Below are 16,039 nucleotides of genomic sequence, written 5' to 3' on the forward strand. Positions count from 1 at the left end.
GCACGCACACACACACACACAAACGCACACACACACTCACCCTTACATGCACAAGCGGACTCAGACACACACACACACTCACACTTTCACACAAACTTACACTCACTCACTCACTCACTCACTCACTCACTCACTCACTCACTCACTCACACTTACTTACATACACACGTTGTTTTAGGATTAAATAAATATTTGATTGTATAAAGTAAAAAAGTCCTTGGCGTTCTAATGCACTCGGGAAAAGAAAATTAAAGGATCAGATAACATTTCTTCACAGAAATTCACAGAAAATGTAGCTTTCAAAAAATATCTTGGCTCTTGGAGAATTTAAAGGTGCTACGAGGAACTTGAATATTTCTGAAACATTCAAATTTTTCCTCTGGTGATCATAAATGACATGTAAAAGCAAACGAGACCATCAGTGTAATGAATGCTATTTGTATATAGTTTTCCATCCATCCATCCATCTAGTGGATGTTAACATTTTTACCACATCATTACCTCGGGGTATTCTAAGTAGTAGCATAGCAGTATATTGTGAAATGCAATTATAATACTGGGTGGATATTAGTCATTGACATGTATAAACTCAAACTGACACAGTCCATGACCATGACACACACACACACACACACACACACACTCTATGTTTAAAACAGGTTATGGTGTCTGCAAATCATAATAGCCTTGGGACAGAACCATTTAATTAAATTCCCAAGAAATGGTCAAGAATTCAGGTTGCAACATCTACATTTTTTTTAAAGTGGGGTTTGGCTTGGACATTTTTTTAGAATAAATACAGGACCCAACCTCCTCAAAGATAGCTCATCTCTGTTTTTACAACTGATATTCCGAGGAAGACCATTCTGCTAAGATGTGTTACGTATCGATGCCACGGCGCTGGGAAAGATCGAGTAAGTACACTAGAGGATTTTTTTTAGAAAGGAAATTTGTCTTACTGTTGTACATTACATTTGGTGTAAGTGAGGTCATAATGAAGTCAGAATTAAAGTGTTAAAGTATTTTATTTTAACAACTAGAACAGAAATACATAAAATAATATACATATAAAACAATTATTATACGTAATAATAAAAGTGCATGGGGTGACATTGCAAAGGACAAGCAGGAAGAATTTGTCGAGTTCTGGGAGCCATTCGTGAACAAATAAATATACTTTTTTTTTTAAATGACCTATTTATTTTTTGTTTGTTTTTGGTTTGCGTCCTTGTTGTGATGGTGCAGGTGTGTTTGTGTGTTACAAAAAAGACAAAATATCAAGAAATACATTGAGAAATTTTTTTTTAAGTGCATGGGGTGTCAAGAACAATTGAATCTGTAGTGAGTGAGAAATGTGAATGTTGATGATTAAGTAATTCAATTATTGTATATTGGGCACAAGCAAAGTCATAATTGAAGTCAGAATAAACAGCAAGTTAAAGTGTACATGTTTTTTTAGATAGAAGCTGAGTTAAATTACTATGTTGTTAAGGAACACATATATGCGACATCAGACGACCCATCTGTGTGACATAAGAGCTCACATCGTGTAGTGACAGTGCCGTTAGACTTTGTGTCACTCGCATTGATTTTAGCTAATAAATTACTTAAAACGTAACACAGTGTCCCAAGTCAGTAAATCTTCCAGAATTGGCCTCCGCCTTAGGGCTGTTTGTGATATGAATGAATGGACAGGATATGGAGGCATAGTCATTGTGGGGAGGAGGGGTTGCAGTTCAGTGGTCTGGGGATTTAATTGCTAGTTTTTGAGGATGATGTAGTGCTTTTGACATCGTCAGTCCATGACTTTCATCCCTCAATGGCTTTACTGCACCGGAAGCTGGATGGCAAAGCTCTTTACCAGTCAATCTTGGTCCCTACTCTCACCTATGGTCATGAAGGCTGGGTCATGACTGAAATAACCATCGCTGGTACAAGCATATGGGTTTTCTCAGGAGGGTGGCTGGCGTCTCCCTTAGATATAGGGTGAGAGGCTTAGTGTTAGAAAATAAGCCAGTTGAGTTGGTTCAGGCACCTTTTTATGACAACACGTTCATATAGCCTTCAAATTAATCTATTTAAGAACAAGGGTTGATGAACTCTTGCCATTTATTATTAAGATATATTATATATTTCCATTAACCTGTTCACCTTTGTGTGTCTTTGTGTTTCAGTCTTTCAGGACGTGGACTTCCACCCAAAGATCAACAACACAGAACACAGAACCAGTGAGATCTCAGAGCGCCAGCTGATTGTGAGGCGCGGCCAGGCCTTCACTGTGACACTGAGACTGTATCAACCTTTCAATGGAGAGCCACTCATCTTCACCGCACGTACAGGTTAGTCTTTTGTGTATTCATTGTTATAATTTAAAAGGTGCTACGAGGAACTGTAAATATTTCTGAAACAGTCTAATTTTTCCTCTGATGATCATAAACTACATGTAACAGCAAACAAGACCATCAGTGTTAAGAATGCTGTTTTTATATAGTTTTTCTTAATGCCTCATGGGGACGCTCACCCAGGAACAACAGCTGGCGTAATAAAAACACTACCACTTTTGTCCAAAGGGGTTACTAGAATTAACAAAAAATTAAAGTTTCCGGAGCACATTTAAGTAATAATGTATGTAGGTTAGGAACCTTATTCACCTTTCAAGACCACAGAATAACAAAGTATTTCACACAGGCAAAAGCCTAAAACATTGTTCAAAGGAAAAACAGTTTATTCTACTGCTAAATAAAAACCTGGACGTGAAGCAGAAGGTATAAGATCCATGCGGGATCACCAAAGGCTTATGTCATGTAGATGCACCGACAGAGTTGATGTAATTACTCAGAATTCCACCTGGGGGCGACACAAGTTACGCACAGTAGCTTAAAGTTTTCTTGGTTTAGACTTGTTTTTAAAGGGATTTGTAGATGGTAAGTGAAATATACCATTACAGCATTGAATGAAGGTGTAGCTCCCTCTATTATGTCAAAACTAGCTTATGATTTTTTTCAATTCACAGTGTTCCTTTTCTTATTAGTTTATACAAAAATGTAATCATTTGAAATAAAGACTCTCATTCATTCTATAGGAAAACATGCATCTGAAGACCGTGGGACATTGTCAGTCTTCACTTTGCCAGAGAGTGTCAATCGTTCACCCACAGCCAAGGCGGTGTGGAGGGTAGGGCTCAACGGCAGCTCCTCCCCAGCCAATGGCATCCTAAATCTGGCCATCCTCCCCCCGTCTGAGACCCCCATAGGGAAGTGGAACCTGATGGTGAGACAGAGGGACCAAGACAGGCATCTGGCAACTCTGACTGTGCTATTCAACCCCTGGTGTCCTGGTAGGTTTGTCTGTTATATCTATCTATCTATCTATCTATCTATCTATCTATCTATCTATCTATCTATCTATCTATCTATCTATCTATCTATCTATCTATATTAATATAAGCTGCAGTGTTTTAAGGTAATTGGTGTTAAAATCTGAACCCCTCTAGCTGACGCAGTGTTTCTGGGTGATGAGAACCAGAGGCAGGAGTATGTGATGAACGAACAAGGAATTGTCTACACAGGAAGTGTAAACCATATCCGCGGTAAACTGTGGGACTATGGACAGGTACACACGCGCACGCATGCACACACACTCAGAACCCACATTTTTATGTATTCAAGTCAGCCATTCCACATGTTGAAGCTTTTATATTAGGTACTTAAATTTGTAAAAATAAATTCACAGGAAACAATAAGTACACAGGAAACATATTTTTTTACCTACCTTCAACATGAAGTATCCAGTAGTGAGCAGTTGCTTTAAATTCAAATCTTCATGGCAGTTATTTATAGTTTTAACTTTGTTAAGGGGTAGGACTAGAGACGTTTTTTTACTTCCTCCTTACCCCCTTTCGAGCATGTGGAAAGTGTGTCTTTATTTATTGATCTATTCTACTACTATTTTAACTTAGTTTTTATTGCTTTCATGTTTGAAATAAAGAAGAAGACAAAGACAAGATACTGGACAGTCACATTATGATTAAGATAAATAAATCAAAACAAAACTTTAACCAATTTAAAAGGTGCAACGAGAAACTTTTAATTATTTCTAAAACAGTCTAATTTTTCCTCTGATGATGTTTCTTGTATAATACAGCTGGATTTGTCTTAAAACTTCATCTCTACATTAATGGAAATGCTCTCAATGACAACTTTTTTATTTGTAAATGTGTTAGAAATGTTGTCAGTAGTTCATAATATAAACCAACATGTTCATTCTACTCAAACATATGTCTATTAATACAGTGATTCTTGAGAACGAGGACAAAAGGCCGTCTTCCATATGTTTAAAACTAAACATATTTAAAATTGTTGATGTTATCAGGGATTAAGAATAGAATGTCTGGAGCACAATTATCCCCTTAAATTGAATTTTATTATTATTATTATTATTATTATTATTATTATTATTATTATGTCAAATATATGACACTTGTTATCTTCTTACGACGTCCAAAACAGTGCATCCTCAGAGAAGGTTTAAATTTTTCATACGCAATTAAACCTATTAAAATGTGTTTTAATGATTTAAAAGAGCTTTTCTCATTGAAAGCAACACTACATAATCTCTCATATCAACAAAAACAGTTTGTCTAGGATTCTAAGTGGTGGGACCACTTTACTGCAAGTCAACACCGTCAGATATTTCATTATGTAAAATGTAGTCTCGCAAAGCCAGACCAAACTACGTTTAGAACCATCTATTCGGGGGGAAACTGGGCTGGCCTGTTTTTATTTCTTTAAACCAATCACAATCATCTACGGCGGGGCTAACCCCGGGAAGCAGCCAATGGAGGCGTAGCGTTGTTTGCCGACGCCAGCCGGACGCCAGCGCTTAATAGACGCTGGCGGAAACGGTCCAGCCAGACTATGTAAAATGTAATAAAATCAGGCGAAATGAGCGGCATCTGTCACTTTGAATGACCTCTTTTCAGATTCTACCTCTGCAGAGTACATTAGAGTCAGACAGGCTCTGATAAGTGTTGTAGTTTTAGATATTTTACATCTTAAAAGTCCTGTGTCACAACCATGATATGTCAACTCCGACTTACAATTTCTGAAGAAGTTATTTGAAATTTTTTGATAATTTTATTTCCCTGAAGTAGTTCATACTAGCACCTAACATCAACAGAAAAACCAAATGGCTAATAGATAAATTCCATTTGTTATGTTTAAGAAATGTTAAATATGTTCACACCGTCAAACAGGAAATCTGACGGAGTTGACATCTGACGGTAGCGATAGGCCAATGACGGTAATAAAAACAAAAGCTGGAAGGTTGTGTCAAAGCTTAGCTCAGTAGCTTAGTATATGTTCGATACATACATGTAATTTAATTTGCCGAAACATAGGATTTATATTTTTTCAAAGCTGCACCCTGTTTTGTCCCACTTCTCAAGAATCACTGAATAGCAAAATGACCACTCTCTTAGTCTTTTCCAGAGCTGTATGTTTCAGTAGAACCATTTGCAGATACCATTGCCACAAATATATATAAAAAAATCATCTTTCCATCAGTTTGAGGAAAACATGACGAAGATCTGCCTGAAGCTTCTGGACCTGAACCTGAAACACTTGGCCGACCCGGCTGATGACGACTCCGCTCGCTGTAACGTGGTCTACGTCAGCAGAGTGGTCAGCGCCATGGTAACACACTCACTCTATTTATACAGAGAGAGAGAGAGACAGAGAGAGAGAGCGAGACAGAGAGACATGCTACATGTGTTTTTACGCCTCACAATAAAACAATACATTTTGACAGACCATTTTGGACTGTGGTGAACCAAAATCCAGCGACAATACAATGCACTATCAATGGGCTGGTGCCAATGACTGTAAAATAAATGTTTTTTGTGCCAAGAGTAAAGGGAAACATAGATAGATAGATAGATAGATAGATAGATAGATAGATAGATAGATAGATAGATAGATAGATAGATAGATAGATAGATAGATAGATAGATAGATAGATAGATAGATAGATAGATAGATAGATAGATAGATAGATAGATTTGAAGGAGTCTCCTCTACTGGCACAGAAGGGTGTGAATGTAGACGGTTATTGATGACAGATATGACCTTCTGTACACAGAGAGACATGTACGGTAGAGTATTAGGGCACATTTTTTTTTTTAGATTAATTTTTTTGTTCACTGCATTTGAATCTCTCTGTACATAAATCACTTAAACAGTATGCACAGTTCATAACACAGGTCTCCCAGTCATTTAGCTATGCAGTAATATCCAGTTAAAATTTTGAGTATCCGACTAGTTTTTATCCAATCAGGAGACAGAGCGCTATAAAGAGGCGGGTCGCTGTGGCCGTGAACGATGACTAGCTGCTCTCCATCGCGGCACGATCTGACGAGGGAGGGGACTGCTTACTGCAGTCACTGACAGGAAGTTAGCCAAAAGAACCATATCACTTACTGAACCTTTGAGAATTCCTCTCTCTCTTTTGTCCCTTCCCCAGATAAACTGTTCTGATGACCGAGGTGTGATAACGGGTGAATGGAAAGGTCGCTACAACGATGGGGTGAACCCCACTCGCTGGAATGGAAGTCATGCGATCCTTACTAAATGGCTCCAAAGTGGCTGTCATCCGGTGAAGTACGGGCAGTGCTGGGTGTTTGCTGCAGTGATGTGCTCAGGTACAGTAACATCTCACTCTGCCACACTTATAAATGTACTCCAAAGAACTTTCCAATTGTGTTGGTAAATGGTCTTATATAGCGCTGTATCTCCGTTTTTCAGAGACTCAAAGCGCTTTACATTGTTTTGTACACATTCACCCAATCACACACACATTCATACACCGATAGCAGCAGGGTGCAAGCTAACTATCGGGAGCAATTAGGGGTTCAATGTCTTGCCCAGGGACACTTCGACATGTGGCGGGGAGACGGGGGATCGAACCTCCGACCCTGCACACCAGAGGCGAACTCCCTACCCACATCACCACTGCCGCCCTTTGTGTTGTGTTGATTATAGCACCCTCCTTTGGACAAAAGCAGTAATGTTTTTTTTTACTACGCCAGCTGTTGTTTCTGGGTGAGCGTACCCATGACAAAGGCATTAAGAAGAACTATATAAAAATGTAATTCTTTGATTTCTGTTGGTTTCAGTGTTACGTCTACTGGGCATCCCGTGTCGCACCGTCACAAACTTCCAGTCAGCCCACGACACCAACAAGAATCTGATCATCGATGAGTACCGCTGCCGCACCAACTACGGAGTCCGAGAGAAACAATCACCGGACAGTGTTTGGTGAGACACTTTAACTTTGAGAGCAGCTGCTGTACGTCCAGGTTTTCTCTTAGCAGTGGAATCAACAACTGAAACATTTCTTAAGGTGCGAACACACACTCCGCCGCGCCGTGTGATCAAATCGGGACATTTTCGCCGCTGCACGCATAGAGGGGCCTTCTCTACTCTGGGGGCTTTTATTCTGGTGCTAACCGGCGCTAAGTCTGCGGTGCTAACTTGGTTCATTAAAAGCAAAACTGATAGCTGTACACAGCTGAATGCTGATATACATGGGAAATGCCATTGATGCGCTAACAAATTTAGCATTACTAGCGCAAGTGTCTCGATAAGTACTTTATAAATGCAGTAAATAAATGTTACTGACTTTCTTGTTGTGTTCAGGAACTTCCACGTCTGGGTGGAGGCGTGGATGAAGCGTCCAGACCTGGCAGCGGACGGCAGTTATGACGGTTGGCAAGTTCTGGATCCCACACCTCAGGAGCAGAGCAACGGTACAGACTATCTGGTTTATCTACATACATTTTAAAGGTGCAGTAGGGATTCTGGAGACAGTTGTCAAATTTTGTTCACGATCCGCTACCGTACTGTGTGCTCTGATTAAAATTGGTGTTAATACACAGCCCAGGCTCTGTAAACTGGCATGTTGCTAGCTATGGTGCCCCATCGCCTTGTTAACATACCTTTTGTTTACATACCAGTTTAGAGAGCATAGGTGGTGTATTAACACTGTTTGTTTTCAGCACACAAACAGTAGAGAAGGGTAGTGGATCGTAAGGAGGTATTCACTGATTTTGACAAAAAAGTGATTTTGACAACATGCATTCTCAAGAATCGCTGACTGCACCTTTAACTGTGACGCATGTCCTTCCCCACTTTGATATCCTATAAAACTGCCAATTAATTCTACACACTGCACCTTTAATTTAGAACTAAATATAACTACTGAATGGCAAATGAGAGTAACTTTTATAAATCAGTGACAGTTAAAAAAAATTATCAGAATTAGAACTATAATATCCCAAAAAAAACCAAAGTCCATTCCATGATTTTTATTGCCTCTCCTCCCGTAGGTGTGTATTGCCTCGGACCAGCCTCCGTCAAAGCCATTCTGAAGGGAAACGTTGGCCTGAAGTATGACAACCCGTTTGTGTTCGCCGAGGTCAATGCTGACAATGTCGTCTGGATAGTGAGTGAACAGAGGCTGAACACAATCTCATCAACATGACATTTAGGGACATGTTAGAAATGATTTTTTTTCGGCATTTTAATGCATTATTAGACAGTCTAGAGACAGAAGTGAAATGGGGTATAGAGGGGAATTGCACCTCTTGGTGATTAATACCTTCTGCTGTACGTCCAGGTTTTTTTCTTAGCAGTAGAATCAACAACTGAAACATTTCTTGGGCTCTTCTTGGGATATTTCTGAGCTCCTGTACCAGTCTGGGGGAGGGAGGGGGGGGGGGGTTTGTAAATGCTGCCATACTGAGAAATACAGAGAGAGTTTTGTGAGGCTTAATCAACTAATCAAAAAATGTACGTTAGAAGAAAAACATATCAATGACAGTCCCCATAACCATTGTGTGTGTGTGTGTCCTGTCAGGTAAACAAAGACGGTTCACAAAATAAGATCTCATCGGATACGAAGAGAGTCGGTAAATACATTTCCACAAAGGCGGTCGGCTCTGGGAGGAGGTTTGACATCACAAACACCTACAAATACAGAGAGGGTGAGGTCACAGTCATACACACACACACTGAGATGAGTATCCTGTATAATAAACTACTTGCCATGCCTATAATAGCATCTCCGATAACATTTTTATTTAAAGCCTCTTTATACCTATATACACAAAATCCTTCTAATTTCGTAAGTGAGTAGGGGGTAGTTGCATGATAGTGAGCAGCTGAAAAGAGTTAGCCTCATTTGTCAAACCAAATTAAAGATATTGTCATTTAAGTTTGATAAACTTTACAGAAAATCGGTTTAGATGAGGCGGGCTATGCTCTTAGTCTGGCACCGCCCGCCTACGTACTTCCGCTCAATTTTAATTTCCCTTCATTAGTCAGTCATGGGCCTGCGGTATATTTGCGGGTTTTCCGCAGCCAGATTGTTGACGGTGCAATCTGCGAAAAGAGGAAGTGGCTCAGAAGCCGGCGCATGACATACTGTACGTCTCGACCAAAACATTATGCAATTGGTTGGTAGATCCAGATTAGCACCGGGCCAATAGTTTTAAACTTCAACAGACATCCGCCTTCAAGTGAGTTTACGTTTGTCAATTGAGCGATTCCAGACCTTCTGTAAAAATGAAATGATGTACGATGGTCTGGTAGGACTAGGCTACTAAGCTCTGGATCTCATGACCCAATAAGTATTTTGAACCAATCACAGCAGTTCTCTACCTAAACAGTAAAAAAGCTATCTTAGTGGACTTTGTTTTATAATATTTATGAACATTTATTTTCAATTATATTTGTGATTGAGACACCCAACTTTGGTATCATATATCGATGTTTACTTTTTTACACCAGGTTAACAGAGGCTTTCAATGTACTAATATTACAAGGGAGCGCTCGAGCTTTAGAGTCTCAGTCCTCTTCACAGCAGACCACAGGTTAGAATCCGGCCCGGGTCATTCTCTGCATGTAATGCCCCGTTTCAACTCTGTCTCTCCACACTGTCAATAAATCATATAAAATGCCAAAGGAAATGATCATAATATGTTTTCTTCCGTTTACTAATATTACAGGAACAAAGAAGGAGAGGTCTGTGTTTGAATACGCCCTGGCCAGCGATTACTCCGAAGCCGATGGCAGTGGAGACACGGATGAGGAAGAAGAGGAAGAAGAGAATGAGACAGTTTGGAATGGAGGGAAGAAGACAGATGAGAATGAGAACGAACCAACACCAGACGACCCTCAGCTGAAACTACGATTTAAAGAGGTACTGTATGTAACAGTGTCGCAGAAGTTACCATTGCTACTGTATTTTGTATTACTATACCTCTGGATAAATAAAGTGTCTGTCTGTCTGTCTGTCTGTCTGTCTGTCTGTCTATCTATCTATCCATCCATCCATCCATCCATCCATCTACTTGTCTACCTATCTATTATCAAAATGTCTAATAAAGGGGGAAAAAAATAAATAAATAGAAAATATTTTAAGAAAACTCAAACTAAATTGTGTTGTGCTGCAGGTGTCTAAACCGAGGAACGGTAAGGATGTGAAGCTGAAGCTGGTTCTGAACAGCCAGATGAGAGGTAAATCGCAAATATGCAAAAACCCTCTTTCACATGTAGAAAATGGATCCGTAATTGCGTAATTACGATTATTTTAGTAATTTCAGAATAAATAAATATTTGCAAGTCGAAAAAAAAATACATGTTTGTGGATATTGAAATTCGTGTGAATCTTGATACACACACTTGTGAATTGTATTATATGCTTTTACAAAAATGTTTTGCTTTTACAGATAATAATGTCCAATAAAATGTTCCATAGGTAACAGACCCGTGTCCATCGGCATCGGTGTCCAGGCCATGACCTACAACGGTCGGCCCTTTCAGGACATACAGTACGAGAGGCTGGAGAAGATGCTGCCGTTTGGGAAAGGTGACTCTTCTTATGGGGAGGTTTTTCTGTGGAGATTTTGCTGTTTAAAAGGTGCTCTAAGAAACTTTCAGTTTGTCTAAATTCTAGCACCCCCTTAAGGACAAAATCGGTAGTGTTTTTGCTACGCCAGCTGTTAAAAACTACATAAAAATAACATTCTTTACACTGAAGTGTATTGTGTATTTTAATCTTGCCCTTGTAAAGCACTTTGAATGGCCCTGTGTCTGAATTGTGCTTTATAAATAAACTTGCCTTGCCTTGCGTTGAAGGTCTTGTTTGCTGTTACATGTCATGTATGATCATCAGAGTAAAAATTGGACTGTTTTCAGAAATATTCTAAAAGTTCCTTGTAGCACCTTTGAAATGCTATTAAAAAGAGAAAACTATTGTATCATAACATTACACCTTGAACTTTCCTGTTGCATATATTCGCATCACTGGTTAATGAAAACTGAGGCTCCGTCGTTTTGACTTAACCTCCACTGCGCACTGATTTGTGGGTCAGAATCTCCCGAAAGCGTGCGTCTATCTATTTATCTATCCATCTATCTATCTATCTATCTATCTATCTATCTATCTATCTATCTATCTATCTATCTATCTATCTATCTGTCTGTCCATCTATCTGTCTGTCTGTCTGTCTGTCTGTCTGTCTGTCTGTCTGTCTGTCTGTCTGTCTGTCTCTCTGTCTGTCTGTCTGTCTGTCTATCTATCGGATGTTCACATTTCATCGTTACCTCAGAGCAGGGCTGTACGCTTAGTTTTTTAAGTGGTAGCACTGGTGCTAGCAAGCCAAAAAAATCAGTAGCACAAAAATAAATTTGGTAGCACAGAAAGTATGTTTGAAAACTTGCATAACCTTAACCCTTGCATTTCGCTCTATTTACCTTTGAACCTGTCATCTTGGTCCCATTTGAGATTCTCAATTAATATTATATCCTAATGTGTGCAGTAATAATTGTAGAAAAATGTATAGGGTTGCACTGATTGCAATTTAGACAAAATAATCTAACCTGCCAATTGCAATTTTTTGCTGATTCAGAATTATTTCTCCCCATAAGAATATAAAAATAATATCTGTATCTATATATTTTTTTGTATATATAATTATTATATTAATAATAATAAAACAAATTGAAAATGTCCTTCTGTTAATTAAAACCAAACTTTAAAACATTAAACATAACCTATAAATAAGTATACATATTGGTAAAATGTAGGATAAATTAAATTGGTTGTTGTGAATGTGTTGAGAGTAGTTCTTCAGTGGCTTATTTCAAACTCTCTGCAGCTGAAGGAATTGCCTTTGTAGCTAAAGCACTGCAAGGCTGTGAAGCGCTAACTTCCTGTTCTTACCGGCTTCAGAATAAAAGTCAACTCGCGTTTGGCTAGTAACAGGCTTTTAATGTGAAGGCGCACAGGAAATGTTCTGTTTGCACACGCGCTAACTTAACTGTGGTAATGTGGAGGGTGGACTCAATAACTTACTTGCCTAAGACTACATTTACCCGCATTTGGAGATAGCTATTGTAGAGCTCTCTAAGCAGTGTTGTGCATCTGCTCATTAGCACTAGTGCTAGTGGACTTGTATTCATCATCGCACGTGATCAATTTCAGTAGCAAATGCGATCAAAACTGTCGCACTGTACAGCCCTGCCTCAGAGTATTCAGAGTAACATAGTAGTATAGTGTGAATAGTATATCGTCCACATCTTGGTCCGTCTGTTTATCTATCTAATGCCTGTCCCCTTCTCTCTAGATGTGTCTGTCTCCATCGTGGTCCCGTTCTCGGCGTACAGTAAAGCGATGTTGCATAGCGACAACATGAAGGTCTCTGCTGTCGTCATGGATAACTGCATTCCAAATGGAACATACCTGGCTGAGCATGACGTTGTGCTGCGAGACCCACCCATCTCTGTCTCGGTCAGTGGAAAATCTGTCTGTCTGTCTGTCTGTCTGTCTGTCTGTCTGTCTGTCTGTCTGTCTATCTGCCAGTGTCTCCTCTCATAGTCAAACTGTGGAAAAACCTAAACTTAAAATGTACAAAAAAGTAGCAATACTGCATTGAATTTAATTAAATTACTTGTTGCTAGCTACGGTAGGCTACTTGTTTACATAACTGTTTACAGAGCCTAGGATGTGTATGAACACCATATTTTCATTCAGCACAGGCAGTGCCGACAGGGGGCAGATTGCGAGGAGATATTTACTGATTGACTTAAAAAGTGATATTCTCAACAAGCGTTCTCTAGAATCACTGACTCTACCTTTAAAAAACAAACGTACAGCACACTCACCGTGCATTAAGAGAATAGAGAAAAACAAATAAAAATAGGGAAAAGTCCCGATTAAAGCAATCTTTTTCTTTTAATTTTAAATCTTCCAATGTGTGTGTTGCAGGTGTCTGGTAATGCCAGAGTTAACCAGGAGACAATGGGACAACTGGTTTTCGTGAACCCGGTCCAAGAGACACTACAGAAGTGCACACTGACACTCTCGGGCAGCGGACTGTGGAGGGAGCCCATTGAATATCAGTGAGTGTGTGTTTGTATCAGTCTGTAGCTGATTATTAATAAAATGTGTAAAAGAAATGTTAAGCTTTTTTCCCCCCTTAAATTATTCATTATTTTTCTTATTTTTAATTCTTGTTAGTATTCTTTTTTTCTTCCTCTTTTCTATGCACTCTAAATGTATGCTCGTTTGTGGCTATGTCTTCAACAACTGAAAAAAATAGTAAAAAAAATAATTAATAATAATAATTATACTTCTGTGGCCCCCAAAAAGAGGTTTTATCCAACGGCAAAGGAAAATCACCAGCGTCAAAATGAAAAAAAAAAAAGTGGAATAAAAAGAGCTATTCAAAACCTTTCTATTTGTGTATCTAATGTCTCAATTCAACCCCTATTACTTGCAGTTGCCATGGTTGGGATTCAAATCCATTCTTCTTTTAAATGCGTCACATAACAAGACTTTTCTTCATTAATTTTTTTTTTAATTAATAATAATAAGTTTACTTGGTCTGATAAGCAACCAAAAATGTCAAAATGTAAGTAATTTAAAAGCAGTATTGCCCTGCCATTATCTTGATAGCACAACATGACTATTCCATTAAGAAATGTTTATTTTTAATATTGTGTTCCCCACAGGATCTCAGATCTGAAGCCAAACGGCAGAACTATTATCAAGTTCCCGATTGTCCCGCACAGAGCCGGATTGAAGACGCTGATGGCCGATTTCGACTGCTCACTCTTCAGGGACATTACCTGCAGCTGCCCTGTCAATGTGCTGCCAATGTATTTCGAGCCAACATATTGCTACTAGTAGGTTATGTTGCCCCCATGAGGAATTCTAAGTAATTACTGCTGTATCTCAAGCTACATCTGCTAACATCAACCCTACCCTTTTCTTCTTATAAAAGTACTCAGTGCGCTCAGTTTTAAGGCTATACATTTTTTGTTTTTCATTTTTACAAATCACCTTCATTTGGCAAGTAGTGTACTACTATGGTAACGCTCCCTACCATTCCACTACACTTATAATTTTCAGTTTTTGAAGAAATTATTTTTTCGATATTTGTGAAATCAAATTCATGGCCAATGGAATAGTTTGTTGTTGTGTAGTCACATCCTGAACACATAAAACCAACAACAATTCATATAAGCCCACATAATGACATCGCAAACAGCCAAGCGCTTGGTCCTGCTGCAGTATTGTGAAATGGCCTCTTTATAATGGGCATCTGGCCTGGTTTTGGGGGGCTCAGAAAACTAATTTTAGCTCAGACTCAAGCTGAATGTACTTACACACACAAACGTGTTAACAAAATTTAACTTCTTCTTTTACGGTCAGATTATGCCAATAAGTTATCGTGTGCCATAAAATTATTTCAGTCCACCGTGTTAGCCTGTTAAAGCTATTGCCCAGTTATATTGTATGTAGGGAGGGGGATCCTTATTTTTATTGATACCATTATAGAGACTCCACAATACAAATCTTTATTGATACTATTTTGTTATTTTGTTAAGAGATCTGGTGGAGGCTATTATCGCTTTAATTGCTTACAAGATGATCAGAGCTCAAGATAGGACATTAAATTCTATATTAACTACCAATTTTGTATTGCTGGAAAAACAAGTATTTCAACAAAAACTCAAAATTCGTTTTTTCTTGATGTTACATTAGAACACACCATGATAACCTTTTATGGACCTTTGCCTAACTATCATTTTACTGAGCCGACCTGAACACATCACATTTAAACCGTTTGCGATTTCTTTTTTTCCTTTTCTTTTTTAAGCTCTTATCCTGCAGATTTAACCATGGCTTTAAAAAACTGCATCACTTTGTTTAACTGACGGGACTTACTACACAGTCTCTCGTTTGCTGATCACTGTGAAACAGTTTCAATGTTATACTCTTATGCTTTTTACACTTATACTTTATTTAGCACACTTAAGTATGTTAACATTAACTTCACATTATTGAGCTGTGAGCCATCTAGTCTCTCCATACTAAGTGCACACTATGAACACCATGCATACAGGGAGTATAGACAGTCTCAGTAAATAATCGGCTCATCACTTGGTTTACAAGGTCAGACAACTTTTGAGAACTCTGCCTGCACCCATAGCAACTACTTAGCAACGGCCCTTCTCAAGTTACACCTGCACCTAGTGTAGTTTCCTCCCCTCATTTAATGTATCTTCTGCCATTGGATGGAATGCGCTAAGAGGCTGGGACCAGCCTGGGGCACTACACAGGGGAGGTCAAGCCTAACATCCACGGCCTACCTCCAACTAACAAATAAGATGTCTTGTATGTGTTACATACTGTATAACAAGCCATAATAATAAACCTTTAAGCTTTGAAAGAAATCTTGTACTTGTTTTTCCTTCTACAACTCTGTACAAAAGAACACGTTTTTTCCAAACATCACCGCTGCTATGAATGAATGACAAGACGGTGCCCTCTGCAGAGGCAGCAGCTGATGGAGGTTTTTGTTTTTTGAGAAGGAGTTGATGCATGGTTTAAGGAGTTTTGTCAAGACAGTCGAAGGTTCAACACTTTTGACTAGGGGTGTGCACGTGTACACGTGTAACCGTTTTGGTAAATA

The 16,039-nt window shown here is 38.9% G+C and overlaps 1 protein-coding gene across 1 annotated transcript; it reads left to right on the plus strand.

Annotated features, from left to right (window-relative positions):
* Positions 1-754: 754 nt before the first annotated feature.
* Positions 755-15,800, plus strand: LOC307249882 (protein-glutamine gamma-glutamyltransferase E-like). Its single transcript, XM_080026769.1, has 16 exons — positions 755-914; positions 2,175-2,339; positions 3,083-3,337; positions 3,494-3,612; positions 5,565-5,693; positions 6,520-6,697; positions 7,172-7,313; positions 7,695-7,804; positions 8,384-8,499; positions 8,914-9,040; positions 10,064-10,257; positions 10,511-10,574; positions 10,816-10,926; positions 12,686-12,849; positions 13,327-13,460; positions 14,073-15,800. The coding sequence occupies exons 1-16, from the start codon at positions 875-877 to the stop codon at positions 14,245-14,247; spliced, it is 2,223 nt and encodes a 740-aa protein (XP_079882895.1). The 5' UTR covers positions 755-874; the 3' UTR covers positions 14,248-15,800.
* The last annotated feature ends 239 nt before the right edge of the window (positions 15,801-16,039 follow it).

This window comes from Ammodytes marinus (genome assembly GCF_949987685.1).
Source record: "Ammodytes marinus genome assembly, chromosome: 4".
In the NCBI taxonomy this organism is placed as follows: Eukaryota; Metazoa; Chordata; class Actinopteri; order Uranoscopiformes; family Ammodytidae; genus Ammodytes; species Ammodytes marinus.